Source organism: Bos indicus x Bos taurus, chromosome 2 (genome assembly GCF_003369695.1).
Source record: "Bos indicus x Bos taurus breed Angus x Brahman F1 hybrid chromosome 2, Bos_hybrid_MaternalHap_v2.0, whole genome shotgun sequence".
NCBI classification, from domain to species: Eukaryota; Metazoa; Chordata; class Mammalia; order Artiodactyla; family Bovidae; genus Bos; species Bos indicus x Bos taurus.
This window is the reverse complement of record NC_040077.1, coordinates 89,882,983-89,903,878: the sequence shown is the minus strand read 5'-3', so window position 1 is coordinate 89,903,878 and position 20,896 is coordinate 89,882,983. Positions and strand designations below refer to the sequence as shown.

General features: G+C 37.1%; 1 protein-coding gene across 2 annotated transcripts in view; it reads left to right on the top strand.

Annotated features, from left to right (window-relative positions):
• TRAK2 (trafficking kinesin protein 2) overlaps positions 1–20,896 on the top strand; it is a 72,851-nt gene that overhangs the window by 19,454 nt on the left and 32,501 nt on the right. Inside the window, exons 1-3 of one of the 2 annotated variants that reach the window (XM_027564350.1) lie at positions 597–708; positions 8,082–8,369; positions 14,391–14,585. In XM_027564350.1, the coding sequence (XP_027420151.1) occupies positions 8,279–8,369; positions 14,391–14,585 (286 nt within the window). In that variant the 5' untranslated portion in view covers positions 597–708; positions 8,082–8,278. Of the gene's footprint in view, positions 1–596; positions 709–8,081; positions 8,370–14,390; positions 14,586–20,896 lie in introns of those variants that run through there. The other variant, XM_027564340.1, reaches the window with a different exon arrangement.

The window sequence follows — 20,896 nt, the reverse complement described above, 5'->3', positions numbered from 1 at the left end:
AGTTCAGCTCCGCCGATCACCAGTAGATGAAATGATTTCCAACTCAGCCATTGTTATTTATAGCATGTTTATTTTATATGTGTATACTTTTGAGGTATCTTGTAAATATTATAAAGCCCCGTTTTGTCTCTGAAAGCAGTACTGGTGATAGATGGATCACCATGAAAATACAAGTTGTGTAAAAAACTGAAAGTGAAAAAATTACGCATGTTAAATTTATGACTGGGTAACAAAAATGATTATTAAGGACAGTCCCAGGATGTGCCAGTACCTTTGACAGGCAGCCAAAGGTGAAGAGATATGAATGTCTAAAATGGGATGCCTGTTTAGTCAAAGTCTAATTCAGGTTAAAGTTGAAGTTCAAGAACTTGAAGGCTGGGTATGATGAGTGAAAGTGGTTCTGTGGAAACTTATCAAACACCACAGATGGCACCGTGGGATCATGGCCATTTCTAATCTGCAGGTGAAACTCTAGTGTGGATTCCTTAGCTGCCAGAGGTTCCCTCCCTTCTGTTGGTGGAGATTGTGGAAGGGAGGGGTTGCCTGCCTCAGTAAATGTTCATTGTAAACAAAACAGGACACTTTTTTTTTTAATGCCAGAAATATACCAGCTCAGAGGAAATGTGGACCCCAAAAACCTAAATCTCCCTCATAGTTTTGGACTTTTAGACTAATGGATTTCACAGCCTTTTGGAATTCATCCTGTTTGTAAGTAGAGCTGCCTCTCTGTATTTTATACTCTGGAAACCCTACTGGTCATCAAATTGAATGACACACAAAAAAGGGGTCAAGATTTTGCTGGGACCACATAGCTCCTGGGGTGAGCTCTACAGCTGCTGGTAGCATAGGTGTGCTGGAGGTGGTGTACTGGAGGCGGTGTACTGTGGCTCACCCGTGCAGCTGGCCCTGGCGTCGTGTGTGGTCTCTGCCTTTGTGAGATCTGTTGCTCACTATCCAGGGTGGATTTCAGAGGTACACCCCTCCGCCGCCACCCCTTTTTCAGCTTTTAGCACAGAAACCTTCCTGTAGACTTTTTTGTAGTTTAGTATCTGACTTTAAAATTATTGTGGGGTTTTTCAGTAAGTTTTATCTTTTGATGTAGCCAGAAAATTAATGAGTCTCTTGAAAGTCTGTTGTTTAATGTAGGAACATGGTACGTTTATTTTATGTTTGAAATTGTACAGTTTATCTTTGGTCTGGATTAAGGTTCTCACTGCCTACCAGAGCTGCTGCTGGAATTAGTGATTGTCACTGTTCCCATTTCTGCAGGCAGATCAGCAGCCAGCATGTATTTTAAATTAATCCCCAAAGTATTATTTGTACAATAAAAATTTTAAGTATATTTTTTCAATTTAAATATTTGTCACATCATTATAGTTACTGTAATTATAGGCTCTGCACTCTTGTCCAAGTGAAGTGTCCCTGAATTGTTTTAGCCTATCCTGTAAAGCTGTTTTGGCCAGAGTATCCTGTTTTAAGGAAGTAGCAAGATTTTTTTTTTTTTTTAATGGCACAGGACCTATATTTAGGCCCTCACTGTTGACCATTTAGTTTCCATGGCTAAGCTAAACTAAGTCATCCGCCTGTTGTATTCTGCCAGCAGTATTTATATCAATGACATGTTTTGTTTGTTCTTTTTATGTCTCATTGTTATTAAAATAAGTCACTGGGCCAGTTTAGTTTATTTTCTCCTAAATGTGCGAGAATTACAAAAGCTGGCTTCTTGTTAAATAATGCATGCTTGGTTGATTGTTTTATGAAGAAAAGTGGTGAAGTTGTTCCTAAAAAGAATGAATATAGATCCAGCATAGCAAGTAGAAAGTACTCAAGGAAGTGTGTGTGTGTGAACTAGGAAAGGCACTGGATATGTACTGTTTGTGCTTGCCAGAGTTTAGTTTTGACTGCATTTAGGACTGTGACGCTGCAGACTTTCTATTTATGCATCACGAGGTAGAGAGAAAATGATAAAGGGCACTAAACTAGCATCACTCATTCAGAGGACAGGAAGTAAATGTGACTTCTTAGTTGCAAGAAGATATCATAAAGCAATCAACCGTAGGCTTTACAGTGTGTACAGCTTTCTGTAGTCTTGAATAATTATAATGATAAAGATAAAATAGTATTATTTGATGGTGATAGAAATAATAATAACTAATATTTGCATAGCATTTACTGTATTCTGAGGTATTGTTCTAAGAGCTTTACATGTAGTAACTCATGGAATTTCCCAGTGACCATCTGAGGCAGGTTCTTCTATTATCCTCTTGTAACTCACTTAATCTCCATAAAGGAGACATGTTATTAAGGCCACTTACAAATGAAGAAACGAGGTTAAGTAACTTGTCCAAGGTCATGCAATATTAGTAGAACTGGGGTTCAGAATCCATGTTCTTAACCTCTGTGACAGGCTCAATAATGGCCCTCCAGGATACCTAGACCTTAGTCTCCTGGAACCTGTGAATATTACCTGATACAGCCAAAGGGATTTTGCAGAAAGGACCACATTGAGGATTTTGAGAGGGGGAGATTATTTTGGCTAATCCAGTTGGGCCTTAAATAAAAGTATGAGTGTCCATAAGAGGGAGATAGCAGAAGATTTGGCAGAAGACGGTGATGTGACAGGGGAAGCAGAGAGAGAGAGAGATCCGGAGATACTGGCTTTGAAGATGGAAGAAAGGCCCCTGAGCCAAGGACTGCAGCTCTAGAAGCTGGACAAGACAGGAGAGGAATTTCCCCCTAGAGCCGAAAGAGGAAGCATAGCTCTGCCAATACCTTGGTTTTTGGTTTTGATCCACTGAAAGTTTTTCATCCCTTGAGGTCCAGAACTGTAAGATAATAAATTGGTGTTGTTTTAAGCCACTGAAATTTGTGGTGATTCATTAGAACAGCAATAGGAAGCTAATGCCACTAGTTACAGTTAAGCTTTTATGGTCAGCAGCCCTTCCCCAGAATCCATGAAGGAATCAGTTCCGTAATAATCTCCTTCAGTGGTCCTGCTTTATGGCACTTGTTGCTTTATTGCTTAATCTTTATCTCTTTCTAAATGAAGATTTTTCAGTGGTAATCTTTAGACTACATCTAATACATAAAGTAGCCATTCTGAGCTCAGAGTTGACTGTTGGGTCAGAAACCTTAGAAATATTAAGAAGACATCATTTTTTTCTTCAGGGCCAAGTTAAAGGGGGTAGCTGGAGGGGATGAGTGTCACATTTCAGTGTCCACTGTACATCTTTACCGAGTTAGGAATTTCTGTTATTCATTTTGGTGCTTATCATACTTGACCCTCCCTGTAAAGAATAATTGATTATTACTTCTGCCTCAACAATTATAAACTGGGAAGTAATGTGCTCAGAATCAGAAAACCAGTAAATGAGATAAAATTCAGGCTTGTCTAATGCCAAGGTGCATACATTGTCCTATATTGCTATATATATATATATATATCCTATATGTCAGAATTGCTGCTGCTGCTAAGTCACTTCAGTTGTGTCCGACTCTGTACGACCCCACAGACGGCAGCCGACCAGGCTCCACCGTCCCTGGGATTCTCCAGGCAAGAACACTGGAGTGGGTTGCCATTTCCTTCTCCAATGCATGAAAGTGAAAAGTGAAAGTGAAGCCACTCAGTAAGTGTCCGACTCTTTGTGACCCCATGGACTGCAGCCTACCAGGCTTCTCCATCCATGGGATTTTCCAGGCAAGAGTACTGGAGGGGGTGCCATTGCCTTCTCCGGTCAGAATTGCTAGTCTAAACTAATCCTAGGGAGGAGTTCAGATCCTAGACCAGGGCACAGCCAATGGGTTTCCTTAGTCCTAAAGAGTCATAAGGAAGAACATACTGCTTCCAGATCACCCCTGACCTGGTGCACAGTGTGTAGGTTGGTCAGGTTCCTGAACTGCCCTGGAGACCTAGATTCTTCCTGCATGACTCTGGAGATGGACTTAGTTCTGTGTTCACCTGGGTTTCTCTATTCTTGTATATGACAGTTAAGCCCAAATCATTAACAAAACCTCTGAAACTAATTTAAAAGCAATTCTCTAGACTAAAGATGGATACCAGCATCCACAGTGAACACCCACATACAGTTTTTTGTGTTCCTGTGTGCTATAGTAAACATAAAAAACAAAAATGGGAATCATAACAAAAATATGAGATTAAACCAGCCAGTGTATAACAGAGTAGCAAGCAGAAGATCCCGAAGTTATCAGTAGATTTCCACAGTGGTCTTTGATTACAGTATGATTAAGGACCACAATTTTGTTTAAGAACCCATTTGGACCATATGAAAGGCATTTGCTTTTATTCCTTTTCATCCTCCTCCTCCTCATCCTGCCTCTCTTCTTTCTCTTTCTTCCTTCTTTCACTTTCCCTTCCCTCTCCACTTCACAAGCAATTTGTAACTTGCTGCTGGTGCTGCTGCTGCTAAGTCGCTTCAGTCATGTCCGACTCTGTGCGACCCCATAGATGGCAGCCCACCAGGCTCCCCCGTCCCTGGGATTCTCCAGGCAAGAACACTGGAGTGGGTTGCCATTTCCGTCTCCAATGCATGAAAGTGAAAAGTGAAAGTGAAGTTGCTCAGTCGTGTCTGACTCTTCGCGACCCCATGGACTGCAGCCTACCAGGCTTCTCCATCCATGGGATTTTCTAGGCAAGAGTACTGGAGTGGGGTGCCATCACCTTCTCCGAATTTGTAACTTATGGACTTTTAAAAAATATTTTATTAGAACTTGAAAATAACTTTTAAATATACTAGTAGGTATAGAAAATAGAAGTCTGTTCCTTACTGAAATTCTTTAGAGATAGTGATCTAATTATAAGTATACCTAAATGTAGGTGGTTCCCTATTTCAGAATTTTGAACTAGGAAACTATTGATATATACAGATGGTTATTTGATGTCTGAATTATTTTACTACTAGATCAGGAGTCTGAAATCTTTTTCTATAAAAGGTCAGATAGTAAATATTTTAGGCTTTGGCTGACTATAAGGTTTTCATCACAGTTACTAAGCTCTGCCATCGTAGCATGAAAGCAACCAGTTGACGACACATAAGGGAGCGTGGCTCTGCTCCAGTAAAACTTCACTCATAGAAACTGAAATTTGAATTTCACATATTTGTTACACATCCATGAAACATTTTAACTTTGATTTTTTTTCTTTCCCCCAACAGTTTAAAAATGTGAAACCTGTTCTTGGCTCACAGGTTACAGAGAACAGGTGGCAGGTCAAATTCAGTCAGTACATTTGCTGACTCTGAACTAATGACCTATTAGACAGTAGCATGTTTATTCTTATATTTGCATTACCATTCTATTTTTAAGAATATAGCACTGGAGTATTATAATTTGAAAGAACTTGATAAAAATTACATGTGCTGTAAGGACTTACATAACATGTGATTTTCAGTTGCCAGCTCAACGGTTATCGATTCTTTGTGGACAGAACTCTTAGTTGAGATTCTGTTCAGGCTCCTGGCGGTCGAGTTCTTCAGGGAAGGTGCTTTCTTCTTCCCTTCAACTTCAGGGGGTGGGTGTAGGCAAATCTTAATTGGTTTGATCCCATTTTAGTTCCATTGCCCTTGCAGTGGTTAATTTGGAAATGACAGCTTGGACAGTAAGATAGCACATGGGGAAGAATTTAATTGCATGCAATAGACTGAGTTTGGATAGGAAAATGAGTTTTTGACAACTGGAATTAAAATTAAAGTACCTAATAAATACTTTCAGCTTTACTTCATGTTGCACTGGCTTGTACAGATTACTATATTGACAAACATATTTCAAGAAAATAATTGTTTATATAAGATGGAATTTTAAAAATTTATTAGTTTTCTGAATTCAAGTATAGGAAATTTTTTCTTATACCAACATAAAATTATAAACTTCTCTGGTAAAGACTGTTGTTTATTATGTTTTTTTCCTTATACATTTTTTATCCATTTATGAAGTATAAAAACAGCAACCCTATGCCAATAACCACAGAGGTTTTTTTAAATTTTACTTGTCCATGATAATCGGAAAGCCTGGATATTACAAACCTCAGTGTATGCTCACTATGCTCCATTCTTTTTCGTGATTACTTACAGCCTGGCTTTGGGCCTAACCTCTTGGTTGGACTGCTTTCTAGATCATTACTATTGATTTTATGGTCTCTGTATACCCCCTTTTAAAAACCAGATACCTTTTTTGACATTTCTGTGTGTTTAACTCTTTTGCCCATTCTATCTCGGAAATTCTCTTTCCTAGTATTTGCTGGGATTGTGTCTCTGCAGTACCTTAGTGACCATTTTCAGTCTCCTCTACTGCTTGTATTTTGGTCTTCTCTATTTCTTGGTGGTGACTCTTGTTAAAAAAAAAAACAACACAGTGTTTATGATGCCTGTAAATAGTAGGCATGAGAACGATTTAGCCATAAATAGAAGCTGCATGTTGCTAAGTAGACACTATTTAGTAGAGGTTGTCTTTTGATATAAAGCTAGGGTTAAAATTAATATTAAACAGTTTTTTAATTGGCAACAATTAGGTTTTTTTTAAGTACACACATGTATTTAATGCACTGTATTGTTTTGTGTTCCTCTGTAAACTGTTTCTTTATGAATGTTTTGATTCCAGTTGTGTGTGTATTTTTTTTTTTTAAAGAAAGTACTATATGAGCATCCTTATGCCTACATCTTGGCATACTCTGTGAGTATATCCATCGTATAAATTCTTACTGGTAAAATTGTTAAATTATGGTGTATATGCATTGAAAAGTGTAGTAGGCATTGCTGAATAGCCTTTCTGAAAGCTTGTATCAGTTTGCACTTTTATCAACAGTATGAGTACCACTTTTTCCATATCCCCTCCAACAACAAACATAATGTTTGTTGATCTAATGGATGAAAAATATTTTCTTTACATTTTAATTTATTTTAATTATAAGTAAGGTTGAGCATCTTTTATATCAGTAATTTTCAACTGGGAGCAATTTATCCCTGTGCCCAGGGGACATTTGATACTGTCTGGAATTGAGGGGGCGGGGTGGGGGGGCTGTTAAAACTGGAAGCAGGTCTGGGAAGAGGATTCTTCTATCATGCTGCTAAACATCCTACAATGCACACAGCGAAGTATTATCCAGCCCTAAATAGCAGTAGCACCAAGGTTGAGAAACTCTGCTTAATATTATTCCATTTCCTCTTCTTTTTTGATTTATTATCTGTAATTCTTAAGTTATTGTTTGCTTTAGAGTTTATATATACATTTTTTTAGTTCAGCTTTGAGTAGTAGTTTACTATTTCCTGTATGGTATAAACACCTTGCTATAGTAAATTTCCATTTTTCTCTTCCTGGCCTTTGTGCTATTGTTTTAATACATTTTACTTCTATATATGTTATAGACCCCACTGTATATTATTATTATTTTACTTTAAACAGTAGATTACATTTTTTAAACAGCTTTAATGAATTATATTTACATTCTGTGTGTATGCGTGCTCAGTCACGTCTGACTCTTTGTGACCCCGTGGACTGTAGCCCACCAGGCTCCTCTGTCCATGGGATTCTCCAGGCAAGAATACTGGAGTGGGTTGCCATTTCCTTCTCCAGGGGATCTTCCCAACCCAGGGACTGAACCCGTGTCTCTGGTGTCTCCTGCATTGGCAGGCAGATTCTTTACCACTGGCACTACCTGGGAGCCCCTATAATTTACATTAGATTGCACATATTTCAAATATACAATTTGATAAGTTTTGACATGTATGTACTTGTGAAACCATCACCATCAAAATAATGAACATATTTATCATCCTCTAAACTTTTCTCCTGTCCCTTGGTAATCCCTCCCTAGCCCCAGGCAACCAGTGATCTGCTTTCTGTCACTGTAGGTAGGTTTACATTTTTTTGATTTTATATAAATGGAATCATAAATTATGTACCTTTTTTGTCTGGCGTCTTTCATCCAGCATAATTATTTTGAGATTTATCCACGTGGTGTGTGTATCATTAGGGAAACATTCTTAATGACATATATTCCAGGTAATTGAATTGCTGTTATTAACAAGCATGCTGAATTCTAAAGTCACTTGATGTGTTCTTTGTTTTAGGTCATGACCATCCAAGGTGTGATAATCACATGAGAGGACTCTGCTCCAGATGTCATTTGACTCATCAAACAAAAATCTATTTAAAAGCAAATATCCCTTTGACCAGAACCTTTCTTTATTCAATGGCTTGATGGATTTCCTTTACTCTGATTCAAACCAAAGCTATCCTTCTCAACCAAAACAAAAAAGGATCTTGCATGAGTCAATCCCAGGATGCCACTTTTACAGCACCAATGGGTGAAGAAAACCTCATGAATATCAATCACAGAGACTCAGAGAGCATCACTGGTGAGTCCAGTTTAATAAATGAAGTGCTCTTGCCTACAGGACAAAATGCATTTAAGACCCGCCATGATGAAACTCAGCCTCTCTCTCCAGCCTTGTCTTCTCAGAGACCACTGAATTAATCTCTCCTTCCTCAGGTCTCCTGTCACAGTCGTCCCCAACCACAACTGGTTTCATGGAAGACAGTTTTTCCACGGATTGGGGCAGGGGTAGGGGCTGGTTTCAGGATGATTCAAGCATGTTAAATTTATTGTGCACTTTATTTCTATTAATATTACATCAGCTCCTCCTCAGATCTTTAGACATTAGATCCCAGAGGTTGGGGACCCCTCTTACTGCATTATCAAAATCTGCCTTGGATGTTGTTCCTTGTCTATGTCTGACTCCCTATATCTGTGAGCCCTGACCAGTAGAAACTGCGTCATACTCATCTCCCTTATCTTATCTTCCTATTCCCATCTTCCTATCTCCGAAAAGACAGAGTTGCTATCTATGCCCTGCAGTCACTTAACATCAGTATCTGGCACATAAAGCTCTCAGGACATATAAGTTTGCAAAACAGGTACAACCCTGTAAGTCCTCATCTGCAGGACTAAATTTTAAAAACTCTGTATACCCAACTTTTTTTCTACACTTTGGTTCTAAAACTCATTGGTCCATAAAACCTGACCTGTCCAGTTATTTCTAGATTTATCCCACTTTGTTTGAATGTTTGTTTGCTGAAAAATGTATTATTGTGTTTAAATATGGAATACTGCTACAAAACTAGTTGGAGGTATATAACATACAGTAAATGCACAGGACTACTTTTCTAAAACTCCATAAAATTCTGAAACACATCTAAATCTGTAGGGTTTTTTCTCTGTTTTTATTCACCAGTACTGAGATATGTATATTAAGATGCACCCATTTTAAGTGTAGAGTTTGGTTTTGACAAATATGTACACTCATGTAACCACCAGTACAATCAAGTTGTAAGATATTTTTATTATCCCCCCAAAGTTCCCTCATACCCAGATCTCTCCACCCCTCAACTGCTAACTCCAGTCAATGTGCTTTTTGTTACTATGATAACAGAAAAAATTTGCTCGTTCTGGAAGGTCATATAAATTAATCTGTCTTTTGTGTCTGGATTTTTTATGCAGCAAAGTGCTTTTGAGATTTATCAACATTATGGTGTGTGTCAGCAGTTCATTTGTTTTTATTGCCAAGTTACAACTACTAAACGCTGCTGTTATAGCAGTAAAGATGTCATAGATGATACATAAAAGAACATATATAGTTGTTTCAATAAAACTTAATTTATAAAGCCAAGCAGAGGCAATAGGCTAGAGTTGGCTTCTGGGCCATAGTTTCCTGACCTCTTCACAACATAACACTTGGTAGCATCAGTGTTTTTATTTTAACCATTCTAGTAGGTGTGTCTGGTATCTCTACGTGGTTTCAGTTTCTTTTTCCCTGAAGACTAATGATTTTCAGTCTCTTCTTGTGCTTATTGGCTATTTCTAGGTACTTGGAGTTTTCTATTTAAATCATTTGCTCACTTTTATATTTGTCCTACTATTGAATTATAAATGTTCTTTATATATTCTATGTAAATTCTTTGTTAGGTAAAGGGGTACAAATATTTTCTTCCAGACTGTGATTTGCCTTTTCATCTACTTAATGGTGTCCTTTGAAGAGCAAAAGTTTAAAATTTTGGTGGAGCCCAGTTTATCAAGTTTTGCTTTTATAGTTCATATTTTTTGTGTCATTTCTAAGAAATCTTTGCATAGTTCAGAATCACAAAGATATCTCTTCAGTTTTACCTTTAAGAGTTTTACAGTTTTTGCTTTTACGTTAAGGTCAACTGTCCATTTTATAATTAATTTTGAATATATAATCAAGTTAGGGTCCAGATTTTTTCCCCCAGTTAAATGTTTAATTGTTCCTGCACCATTTGTTGAAAACATTGTCTTTTATGCTGTTGAATTACTTTGGTAACTTCATTGAAAAATCATTTGATTTTTATATGTGTGGGTCTGTTTCTGAACTCTCCATTCTGTTTCTTTAATCCCCAAGTCTATCTTTACATAAATACTACAATGTTTTGATTACTATAACTCTATAGTAAATCATTTTATTACTATTTTTAATTTGTTTTTTTCTTTCTTTTTACTTAAACTTTTATACAAATGATCCAATGCTAATTGTTATTTTTTGGAATTTAAGAAGTTATTAACAAATGAACAGACAACACAGTGTTTGTACAATCTGGATTTTAAAAGCATTAATTTGGATTGGTCCTGTACAGAAATCTATAGTAAATCTTGAAATCAGGTAGTATACATTCTCCAACTTTGCTCTTCTTTTTAAAAACTTATTTTGGCCGTTCTTGACCTCTCACATTTCTATATAAAATTTAAAACCAGTGTGTCAGTTTCAGCCAAAAAAGAGTGATGGAATTTTGAATGGCATGATACACACTTGATAGAAAATTGACATCTTAAGACTGTTAAGTCATCTAATCCATGAACATGATATATCCCTCCATTTATTTAGGTCTTCTTTAATTTCTCTAAATAGTACTTGCAATTTTTGTTACACAGGTCTTCCACATACTTTGTTAAATTTAATCCTACTTTTTTTTTTTCCTGCTACAATAAATAACATTGCTTATTCAATTTTATTTTCCAGGTGTTATTACTAGTATATAGAAATGAAATTTATATATTGACTTTGTATTCTGCAACTTTGCTTAACTTAGTTTTATTAACTTTGTCTACATAAGTCAATAGTGCTCTGGATTTTCTCCTTAGTCTTTTTTCATTTGAGATAGTTACCATTGCTGTGCCTTCAAGTCTACTTTTCTTTTCTTCTGGAGAGTGTCTAATATGTTAATGCTATCCAGTGAATTTTTAATTTCAATATTGTACTCTAGTTCTGGGGGGCTTCCCTGGTGGCTCAGACGGTAAAGCGTATGCCTACAATGCAGGAGACCTGGGTTCAGTCTCTGGGTTGGGAAGATCTCTTGGAGAAAGAAATGGCAACCCACTCCAGTATTCTTGCCTGGAAAATCCCATGGACGGAGGAACCTGGTAGGCTACAGTCCATGGGGTCGCAAAGAGTCGGACACGACTGAGTGACTTCACTTTCTTTCACTCTAGTTCTATTTGAATTTTAGAAGTATACTTTTGTTTCTCTTTTCATCAAATTTAAGTTTTCCTCTTAAATCTTTGAGCATATTTATAATGGCTTTTTAAAAATTTCTCTTTACTAATTTTATCATTTTTGTCATTACTGGGCTTGTTTCTGTTGATTTATTTTCCAACTGGTAATGGGTTACAAATTGCTTATTCTTTGCATTTCTAGTAACTTGTTATCATATATTTTCAATGTTACATTGATGTTTGAATTTCGTTGTCTTATTTGGAAAACTGTTATTTTGGCAGGTCCTTAAATTATTTGCTGATAAGATCAGTTCTTTTGGGTCTTTTTTTTAATCTTTGCTATCTGAGTTTGTAGATCACAAGACCATATTCCATTGTGCTTTATTCTAGCATTAATTTAATTCTACTACTAGCAGGCACAACCCTTCTAGGATCTTTTGATTGTCTCAACTTTTCATTTTCTTGGGCTCCAGAATCACTGTGGACAGTAACTGCAGCCATGAAATTAAAAGATGCTTGCTCCTTGGAAGAAAAGCTGTAGCAAACATAGGCAGCATATTAAAAAAGCAGAGACATTACCTTGCTGACAAAGGTCCATCTAGTCAAAGCTATGGTTTTTCCACTAGTCATGAATGGATGTGAGAGTTGGACCATAAAGAAGGCTGAGCACCGAGGAATTGATGCTTTTGGACTGTGGTGTTGGAGAAGACTCTGGAGAGTTCCTTGGACTGCAAGGAGATCAAACCAGTCCATCCTAAAGAAAATCATTCCTGAATATTCATTGGAAGACTGATGCTGAAGCGCCAATACTTTGGCCACCTGATGTGAAGAGCTGACTCATTGGAAAAGACCCTGATGCTTAAAAAGACTGAAGGTGAGAGGAGAAGGGGACGACAGAGGATGAGATGGTTGGATGGCATCATCGACTCAAAGGACACGAATTTGAGCAAACTCTGGGAGATGGTGAAGGACAGGGAAGCCTGGCATGCTGCTCCATGGGGTTGCAAAGAGCTGGACATGATTGAGCGACTGAACAACAACACTGTTCATTAGGTTTTTACACTCTGTCTAGATGAAATTCAAGCCTTTCTTAGCTTTGCATAGGAGAGTAACATAAGAAAGATATGAAGATGTGGAGGAAAATATGAATGTAATGAGAACAGATCACTTCGAGGCCGAAAAACAAGAGGAGACCTTGAATCTAAATGAGGCAGTGTGGCTAGAAAGACGTGAACACAAGAAAAGAACATTTGGAGGATAAAAATTTTAGGATTGGACAATTAGGAAATCACTAAATAGTACATTATCAGAAATGCAGAAGCAAATAGGAGGTGCTAGTCTGAAGGATATTATTCAAATCTATTAAACCATGACTGTATACTCATTTTGGAAGTAGGCAACTGGTAGTCTTGAATTTTCACAGAATTTCATTAATGCTTATTAAAATGTATATGGAATAGTAGTTATTTTAATGAATATTAATTTTGTTCATCACTTGCATTATACCCTTGAGTGTTTAAGAGTTTGTTTTTAGCTCTGCATGTATTTATAGTCAACTTCTCTTCCTGCACATATATTAATAATAATAATATGTATGTCATATATTCATGGCAGGAAAAAAATGTGAATAGTCACCTAGAATTCATAGTAATGTTATTTGGATGTATTTTTGGAGTTCTTATTTAACGATCTGCTAAGCGTTGAGAGGAGCTTCTTCAGACACACATTTAAGGTTTTAAATGTACCTCATATCTGTGATTGTGTACCTCATGTTTTGGTTATGAAGCCACTGCTTGTCTTTCTATATGGATAGGATTTTCTAATATGGTCAGCCTCTTCATATTTGATTAATGTCAGCCTCCTCATTTTTGAATTAAAGTCAAGTAGTTGAAATTTACTTTTTTAAGGTACATTTTCTAAAAATAAATTTTGTTGTTCTTTGCCAGAGTTAGAACATGTTTCTCTGTGCCACCCACAAAGGAAATACCCGATGTCTTTAAAAAATGAGAGGGTTGAGATGACATCCTGTATTTTCTGTATTTTAAGCCCTAGTATTTTAAGCATATTAAAAAGGGTAACTTTTTTTTGTAAACTGCTAAATTAGGAAGGTGTTAAATGATGAGCAGCATTTGGAATAAGAAGCCAGGAGCAAACACATAAAGATAGAGAAGCCCAAGTGTGTTCAGAGAAGCATATGCAGGGACAGTTAGAGACGTGCAGGTGAGAGTAGTGATGTAAAAGATATTCAAGACTTTAAATGTATCACATCTTTAAAGTAAAAGTGATTAAGTACTTATTCTAGTACCAATGTTGGACACTGTGCTGGAATGTTAACATTACTGTTTAACATTTAACCAGTAAATATTAATTTTTTTATATATAGCTTCTGGGAGAATATAGTAAAATGTAACTTTTCCATATTTTGAAGAATCCTTCCACAGAGGTCAAATTCTATTATTGAAGAACGTATCATTTTATTCCTTTTGAACTCACTATTTTCTGCTGGTTGTCTTGTTGCCTTTTTTCCCTCAAATGTTATGAGTTATTTGAGATCACATGTCTTTTAAGCGGCACTAAATAGATTGATAAGGAGGAAATAAATTTTAAACCTAAAGCCATAGTTATATTCCCTAAGCAATATAGAATATAATTAAAAGTCATGGTATTATTTTTACTGTGGAAGTTCTTATAGTAAAGAAACCTAGAGAAAGACCAACTGGAATTCCAGGATACAGCAATAAAAATCATTGGCGACATGATCTTGACTAATGTTTCTTAATTGTCTTAGTTTCACAGAACGAGTTTCACTGATTTTTCTCTGTAGCCTAGTAAATTGGAATATATTGGATTCATTTACATGGAATCTTCTCCTCAGATGTCTGCTCCAATGAAGATGTCCCTGAAGTTGAGCTTGTGAGCCTGCTAGAAGAACAACTACCCCAGTATAAGCTCAGAGTGGACTCTCTATTTCTTTATGAAAACCAAGATTGGACTCAATCTCCACACCAGCAGCAACATGCATCTGACACCCTCTCTCCAGTACTTGCTGAAGAGACTTTCCGTTATATGAGTGAGTATTTGAATTTATCCATTGAACTAAAGATCATGAGTGTCTTGTTGACTTTTACAATATTTGACAATCCTAAATGTTGTTTAGTTTGTACCTACTTTAATTCAAACTGCTTTAACAACATGAAGAGATGACTCTAATTGTGTTGTGTCTGAACGCAGAAAGTTTATCATTTTTAAGACTCTGAGTGTCCAGGGTTGCGAGCATACCCAGAGGTTTCCATTTCTCTCCTCTTTTCCTTCATACTTTCCTCAGACTGAGTAGAAAGGGAAATTTTTTTTTAAAAAAGTAGTGAACGTGTTTCAAATTTTAATATCCCTTTATATTTGTTATCTTAATAATTTAATATTTAGTCTGTTAAACTGACATAGTCACAGGAACTTGTCAAGTCATTAAGAAACATAGTTCCTGGATACATAAGTAGTTTTAATAATGCCAAGGAGAAATACATGCACACTATATAGTCATCTTCATTATTTATGTAAGGATTCAGAGAGAATATTTCAGTGAGAAACTAAGTCAGATATGTCCTAAACATAGATTTGTTTTATCCCACACTCTTAAAAAATGACAAAATTAAATAGAACACTCTTTAAACTTTAAAATATAGAGATTTTTTGTTGTTGTTGTTTTTGACCTTATTCCAAAAATCTGCCTTCAGGCCGAGCTTACCTTTTTTTAATGCATTCACTATAAAGATGTTGTATGCATAATAGCTATTAGAATACATAGTGAGTCTCTGAGTTCAATATTGATATATTTATAAAACTATTTTCATTTGAATTAGATATGAGATTGCATCAGCTCCTAGATATTTGCCTAGTGAGTGCTTCCATGTTTTTAAAGATTCTAGCTGGATAATGTTGTGAAATCCTCATTTTCATAGTAATCATTAACTTTTAATGGTACTTTCCTACAACCAGGTTACTTACTGCTCAGAAAAAAGAATTTTAAACTTTGTTTACACTTGAATTAGGAACTCAAATAAAACTGTTTCTGTACAGTTTATTCTTTTAAGTAGCTGAATATTAGGTCTCTTAAGGTTTTCTTAACTTTCTAGTTTGAGAAATTACTTACTTGAGATTTCTGGAAAATACTTTTTAAAAGGAACATTTTTAGATTCCATTTTCTTTTGTGCCATGAGTTTTTAGATTTGTGAGAAAATTTCAAACTGAACTTTCATCGGGATAAATTTAGTTTGTCATTGTTTTCATAAAGTCGTACAGAAAGTGCCCTTAGTTTACATGTTCTTTGTTCTATACATCACTGGAGGGGGCAGGGAGGGGAGACTAGCTAGAAAGATGTTTTAGGTTATGATTTAATGGAGTTGCTGTTAGGATGAATTTTACATAAAAAGACTAGAAAATAAAAGGTAAACAGATTCTAAAATACTTGGTTTAAAGGTAAACAAGAGTGTAATTAAAACTAGAGATTAATAGGATGTTACAAGATCCATACTTCCAGGATCTGGAAAACTGTCCTATTCCTTTCATCTAATGGTACTATTTTCATGTCAACAATTTGAAAATTAAACTACATATGATTTACTAAGATCATGAAGCAAATAATTAGGATTATCATTGGTTCACTAATACTTTTTCTGTGTAACTGCATGCTTAGTTGCTAAGTCATACCCAACTCCCTGCAATCCCATGGACTGTAGCCCACCAGGCTTCTCTGTCCGTGGGATTTTCCAGAGTAGGTTGCCATTTTCTCCTTCAGGGGATCTTCCCAACCCAGGAATTGAACCTGTGTTTCCTGCATCTCCTGCATTGGCAGGCAGATTCTTTTTAATCACTGAACCACCTGGGAAGCCTACTTTTTCTCTATATTGTACTTTAATTTCACTGTTATTTTAAAGTTATCAATTCTTTGGGTTAACAGTTCACACAAATATAAATAGACTTCATTATGAATTCCTATCTTATGAATGTAAAAGATAAATGATTTACTTTATTTAGCAAATTGACCAAGGTCTCAAAAAGCATGATACAAACCATTCTCTCACCTTTTTCCACTGTTTTCTGTCCCCCTGAGATGTCAAGATTTTTTGGTTTTGAATATTTACTATAGACACTGGCAAGTGATCCTAGGGTTCAGCTCCCTGGTTCTGTTTCAGCCCCTTCATGTCCCTAGTTCCCTCACATGGCAATAGACACGTGCTCATTAAAATGAATTATGACAACTAATAAAAAGAGGTGCCAAGCAGAGGCACTTTCTTTCTTAGTTCACACAAAGAAGTTCAAAGCACCATAAGAAAATAATGAAATTTGGAAGGAAATGGGAAAGTTTTGTGATAGGAACCTGTCTCACATGAATAAAAGGATCCTGGTTGTTCTCTGAAGCCCCTTCCAAACCAGAAAGAGTTTGCTTTCATGTGTTTTAAAAGTAAACAATGGATGGGTCCAGAAAAATAATTCCCTCCTAGTCCCTGCCATGGGCTTCCCTGGTGGCTAAGTGGTAAAGAATCCACGTGCGATGCAGGAGACACAGGAGATGCATGTTGGATCCCTTGGTTGGAAAGATCCCCTGGAGGAGGACATGGCAACTCACTCCAGTATTCGTGCCTGAAGAACCCATGGACAGAGAAGCCCGGTGGGCTACAGTCCATGGGATAACAAACAGTCGGACATGATTGAAGTGACGGACACACATACAGTCCCTGCCATACACACACAGTTTAAGATACTCAAAGAAGGTTTCGCTTGCAGGGTTTTCTAATTTTATTAAGAGAGGCCCACAGTGACATGTAGGACAAGCAGTGCAATCAGATCACACCATGACAGAAAGTACCATTTGTTCATGTGAAGGCTCAAAGTAGAAACCTGATCTGCTTTTCAGGGTATTTTTTATTTGGGAATAAAAGATCACCTTACCACTTCCTAATGCATAAGGAAAGGGGGGGGGGGTGGTTATATAAGTATATTTAAGGCATAAATGTCACTTGGTACTTGTTAAAAACACAGATCCTGTGTCCCCATCCCAGATCTACTAATTCAGAAACTCTGGGGGTGGGGCCTAGTCTGTTTAAATTAAATAAGTCCTCCTGCTGGTGCTGATGCACACAGATTTGAGAACCAGTGATCTGAAGCATTGTCACCAAAACTGGCCACTTCATAGTGACGTTAAATGGAGAAGTTGAGAAACGAAGGAGGGTACAGAATTTTGCAGAGAAGTACAGTTTTAGAGATTATTACTTCTGGTTGATAGTTATACTTTTCCTCTGCCCTTGAAATTCATTAACCTTTACCTGCAGGAAGGAAATATAACAGGTAATTCTCAGGAAGCAATAATCATAAGTCTAGTCATAGAGGTGAGCGGATTTATAATTCCTTTTGACCAGTTCCATGGAAGAATTAAGTCATTTGCCCTAAGACATCTATTGTAGAATGAGTTACCTTATCACTTATACATCATGTCCTATCTAGGTATTATTAGTGAGAAAATTGTTTCTCAAATCATTATCTATGGGGCTTAATTCTCTCCTGGAACCCCATTGAGAAAGGCTGTCCTAGATGGAACATATGATCAGCCTCCTTTTTGTTCCATCTCAGTTCTTTTGAAGGCAGTTTTTTGTATTGCAGAAATGTTCTCTGTATTATAGTAGCAAAAAACACTTCTCTGGAGTTAAAACCTCAAAACCTGTCTGTAGTTACCAGGAGCTATTTCAGCTTTTACTCTGTCATGCAGGAACTGTTTGTGTTTCATTTTGTTTTGTTTTGTTTTTCATGTGGAAGAATTGGAGAGTGATGAAAGATCAGAAATCTTTTAAAAATTAAATAATTGCAGTAAAAACTCTAGACCTTGAAAAAGGACATTTGAGAGAACTATTCAGGCACCATCTTATGTAAATAACAGGGATATCAAAATGGGTCAACATTGGCATTTCCCGTCCTGAAAATGATTGGGTGGAGTTGGTGTAAAACTATGTGTTATAAAGTAAGAATTAGTGAAAAAAAAGAATTAGTGACAAAAAAACCATCTCCCCCATGTTTTTTCAGGAACACTGGACATTAATTAACAACCTTCATAAACCAAAGGTGTTCTATAAAAATGTTTATCATCTCTCTGATGAATAATTCTTTCTTAGACTGGAACAAGCACAGAGCATTGGTAATTTCTGTACCATTTTGCATTTTTATTTTAACCTCTGAGAACTGAAGGGAAAGTAGAATTTGATAGGATTAATTATAATAAAGTCAGTCTGTTTGGCCCTGCATTCATGGTTACAGAATTAAAGTGAGGAATTAGTCTATTGCTTTGAAAATGTTTAATCACCATGCCTAAATGCCAAGAGAACACTTAAGAGCCTTGCCCTGAGTGCTTTTGGAATCATTCCAAGCAGCCTATCTTTATCAGGAGTATTGTGTTAACAAAAAGAAGACAGAACTGATTAGGCTGCAGAGAAGAATCCTTTGTGTTCCTTTATCAGTTGAGCAACTCTGTGCAGTTGAGGTAGCCCAGCCATTGGGCTTGGTGGTCTACAGACTAAACAAACTGGAGAATTCTGGTTGCATTATCTAACTTTTTTGTCATAATAAATACTTAACCATTTGAAAATTCATTTTTCCCTTTTGGAGCCTTTTAAGAAGAGCTGCTGATTTCGGTGTTGACCATCTGGTGATGTCCATGTGTAGAGTCTTCCTTGAGTTATTGAAAGAGGGTGTTTGCTATGACCAGTGCGTTCTCTTGGACGAATTCTATTAGCCTTTGCCCTGCTTCATTCTGTACCCCAAAGCCAAATTTGCCTGTTACTCCAGGTGTTTCTTGACTTCCTATTTTGGCATTCCAGTCCCCTGTAATGAAAAGGACATCTTTTTGGGATGTTAGTTCTAGAAGATCTTGTAGGTCTTCATAGAACCATTGAGCTTCTTCAGCGTTACTGGTTGGGGCATAGACTTGGATTACTGTCATATTGAATGGTTTGCCTTGGAAACGAACAGAGCTCATTCTGTCGCTTTTGAGATTGCATCCAAGTACTTCATTTCAGACTCTTTTGTTGACTATGATGGCTACTCCATTTCTTCTAAGGGATTCCTGCCCATAGTAGTAGATATAATAGTCATCTGAGTTAAATTCACCCACTCCAGTCCACTTTAGTTTGCTGATTCCTAGAATGTCGATGTTCACTCTTGCCATCTCCTGTTTGACCACTTCCAATTTGCCTTGATTCATGGACCTAACATTCTGGGTTCCTATACAATATTGCTCTTAACAGCATCAGACCTTGCTTCTATCACCAGTCCCATCCACAACTGGGTGTTGTTTTTGCTTTGGCTCCATCCCTTCATTCTTTCTGGAGTTATTTCTCCACTGATCTCCAGTAGCATATTGGGCACCTACCGACCTGGGGAGTTCATCTTTCAGTGTCCTATCTTTTTGCCTTTTCATACTGTCCATGGGGTTCTCAAGGCAAGAATACTGAAGTGGTTTGCCATTCCCTTCTCCAGTGGACCACATTCTGTCAGAAACAGTGGCTGAGTTTATTTTTGGGGGCTCTAATTTCACTGCAGATGATGATTGCAGCCGTGAAATTAAAAGACACTTACTCCGTGGAAGGAAAGTTATGACCAACCTAGACAGAATATTAAAAAGCAGAGACATTACTTTGTCCATAAAGGTCTGTCTAGTCAAGGCTATGGTTTTTCCAGTAGTCATGTATGGATGTGAGAGTCAGACTATAAAGAAAGCTGAGCACCGAAGAATTGATACTTTTGAACTGTGGTGTTTTAGAGTCCCTTGGACTGCAAGGAGATCCAACCAGTCCATCCTAAAGCAGATCAGTCCTGGGTGTTCATTGGAAGGACTGATGTTGAAGCTGAAACTCCAATACTTTGGCCACCTGACGTGAAGAGCTGACTCATTTGAAAAGACCCTGATGCTGGGAAAGATTGAGGGCAGGAGAAGAAGGGGACAACAGAAGATGAGATGGTTGGATGGTATCACTGACTCAATGGACATGGGTTTGGGTAGACTCCAACAGTTGGTGATGGACAGCGAGGCCTGGCGTGCTGCGGTTCACGGGGTCACAAAGAGTCAGACACGACTGAGTGACTGAACTGAACTAAGAGCTGCTATTTTTTTATTGCAAAGATAACATTTGTTCTTCATTGAAAATTAGCAAAAAGCTGACAAGAAAACAACAAATCAACTATAATCCATACTCAGAGATCATCACTATTAACATTTTGATGTATGTTCTTTCAACCTCTCTTGTGTATAGATATGTATAGATATGCTGCTAAGTCACTTCAGTCGTGTCCGACTCTGTGCAACCCCATAGACGGCAGCCCACCAGGCTCCCCCGTCCC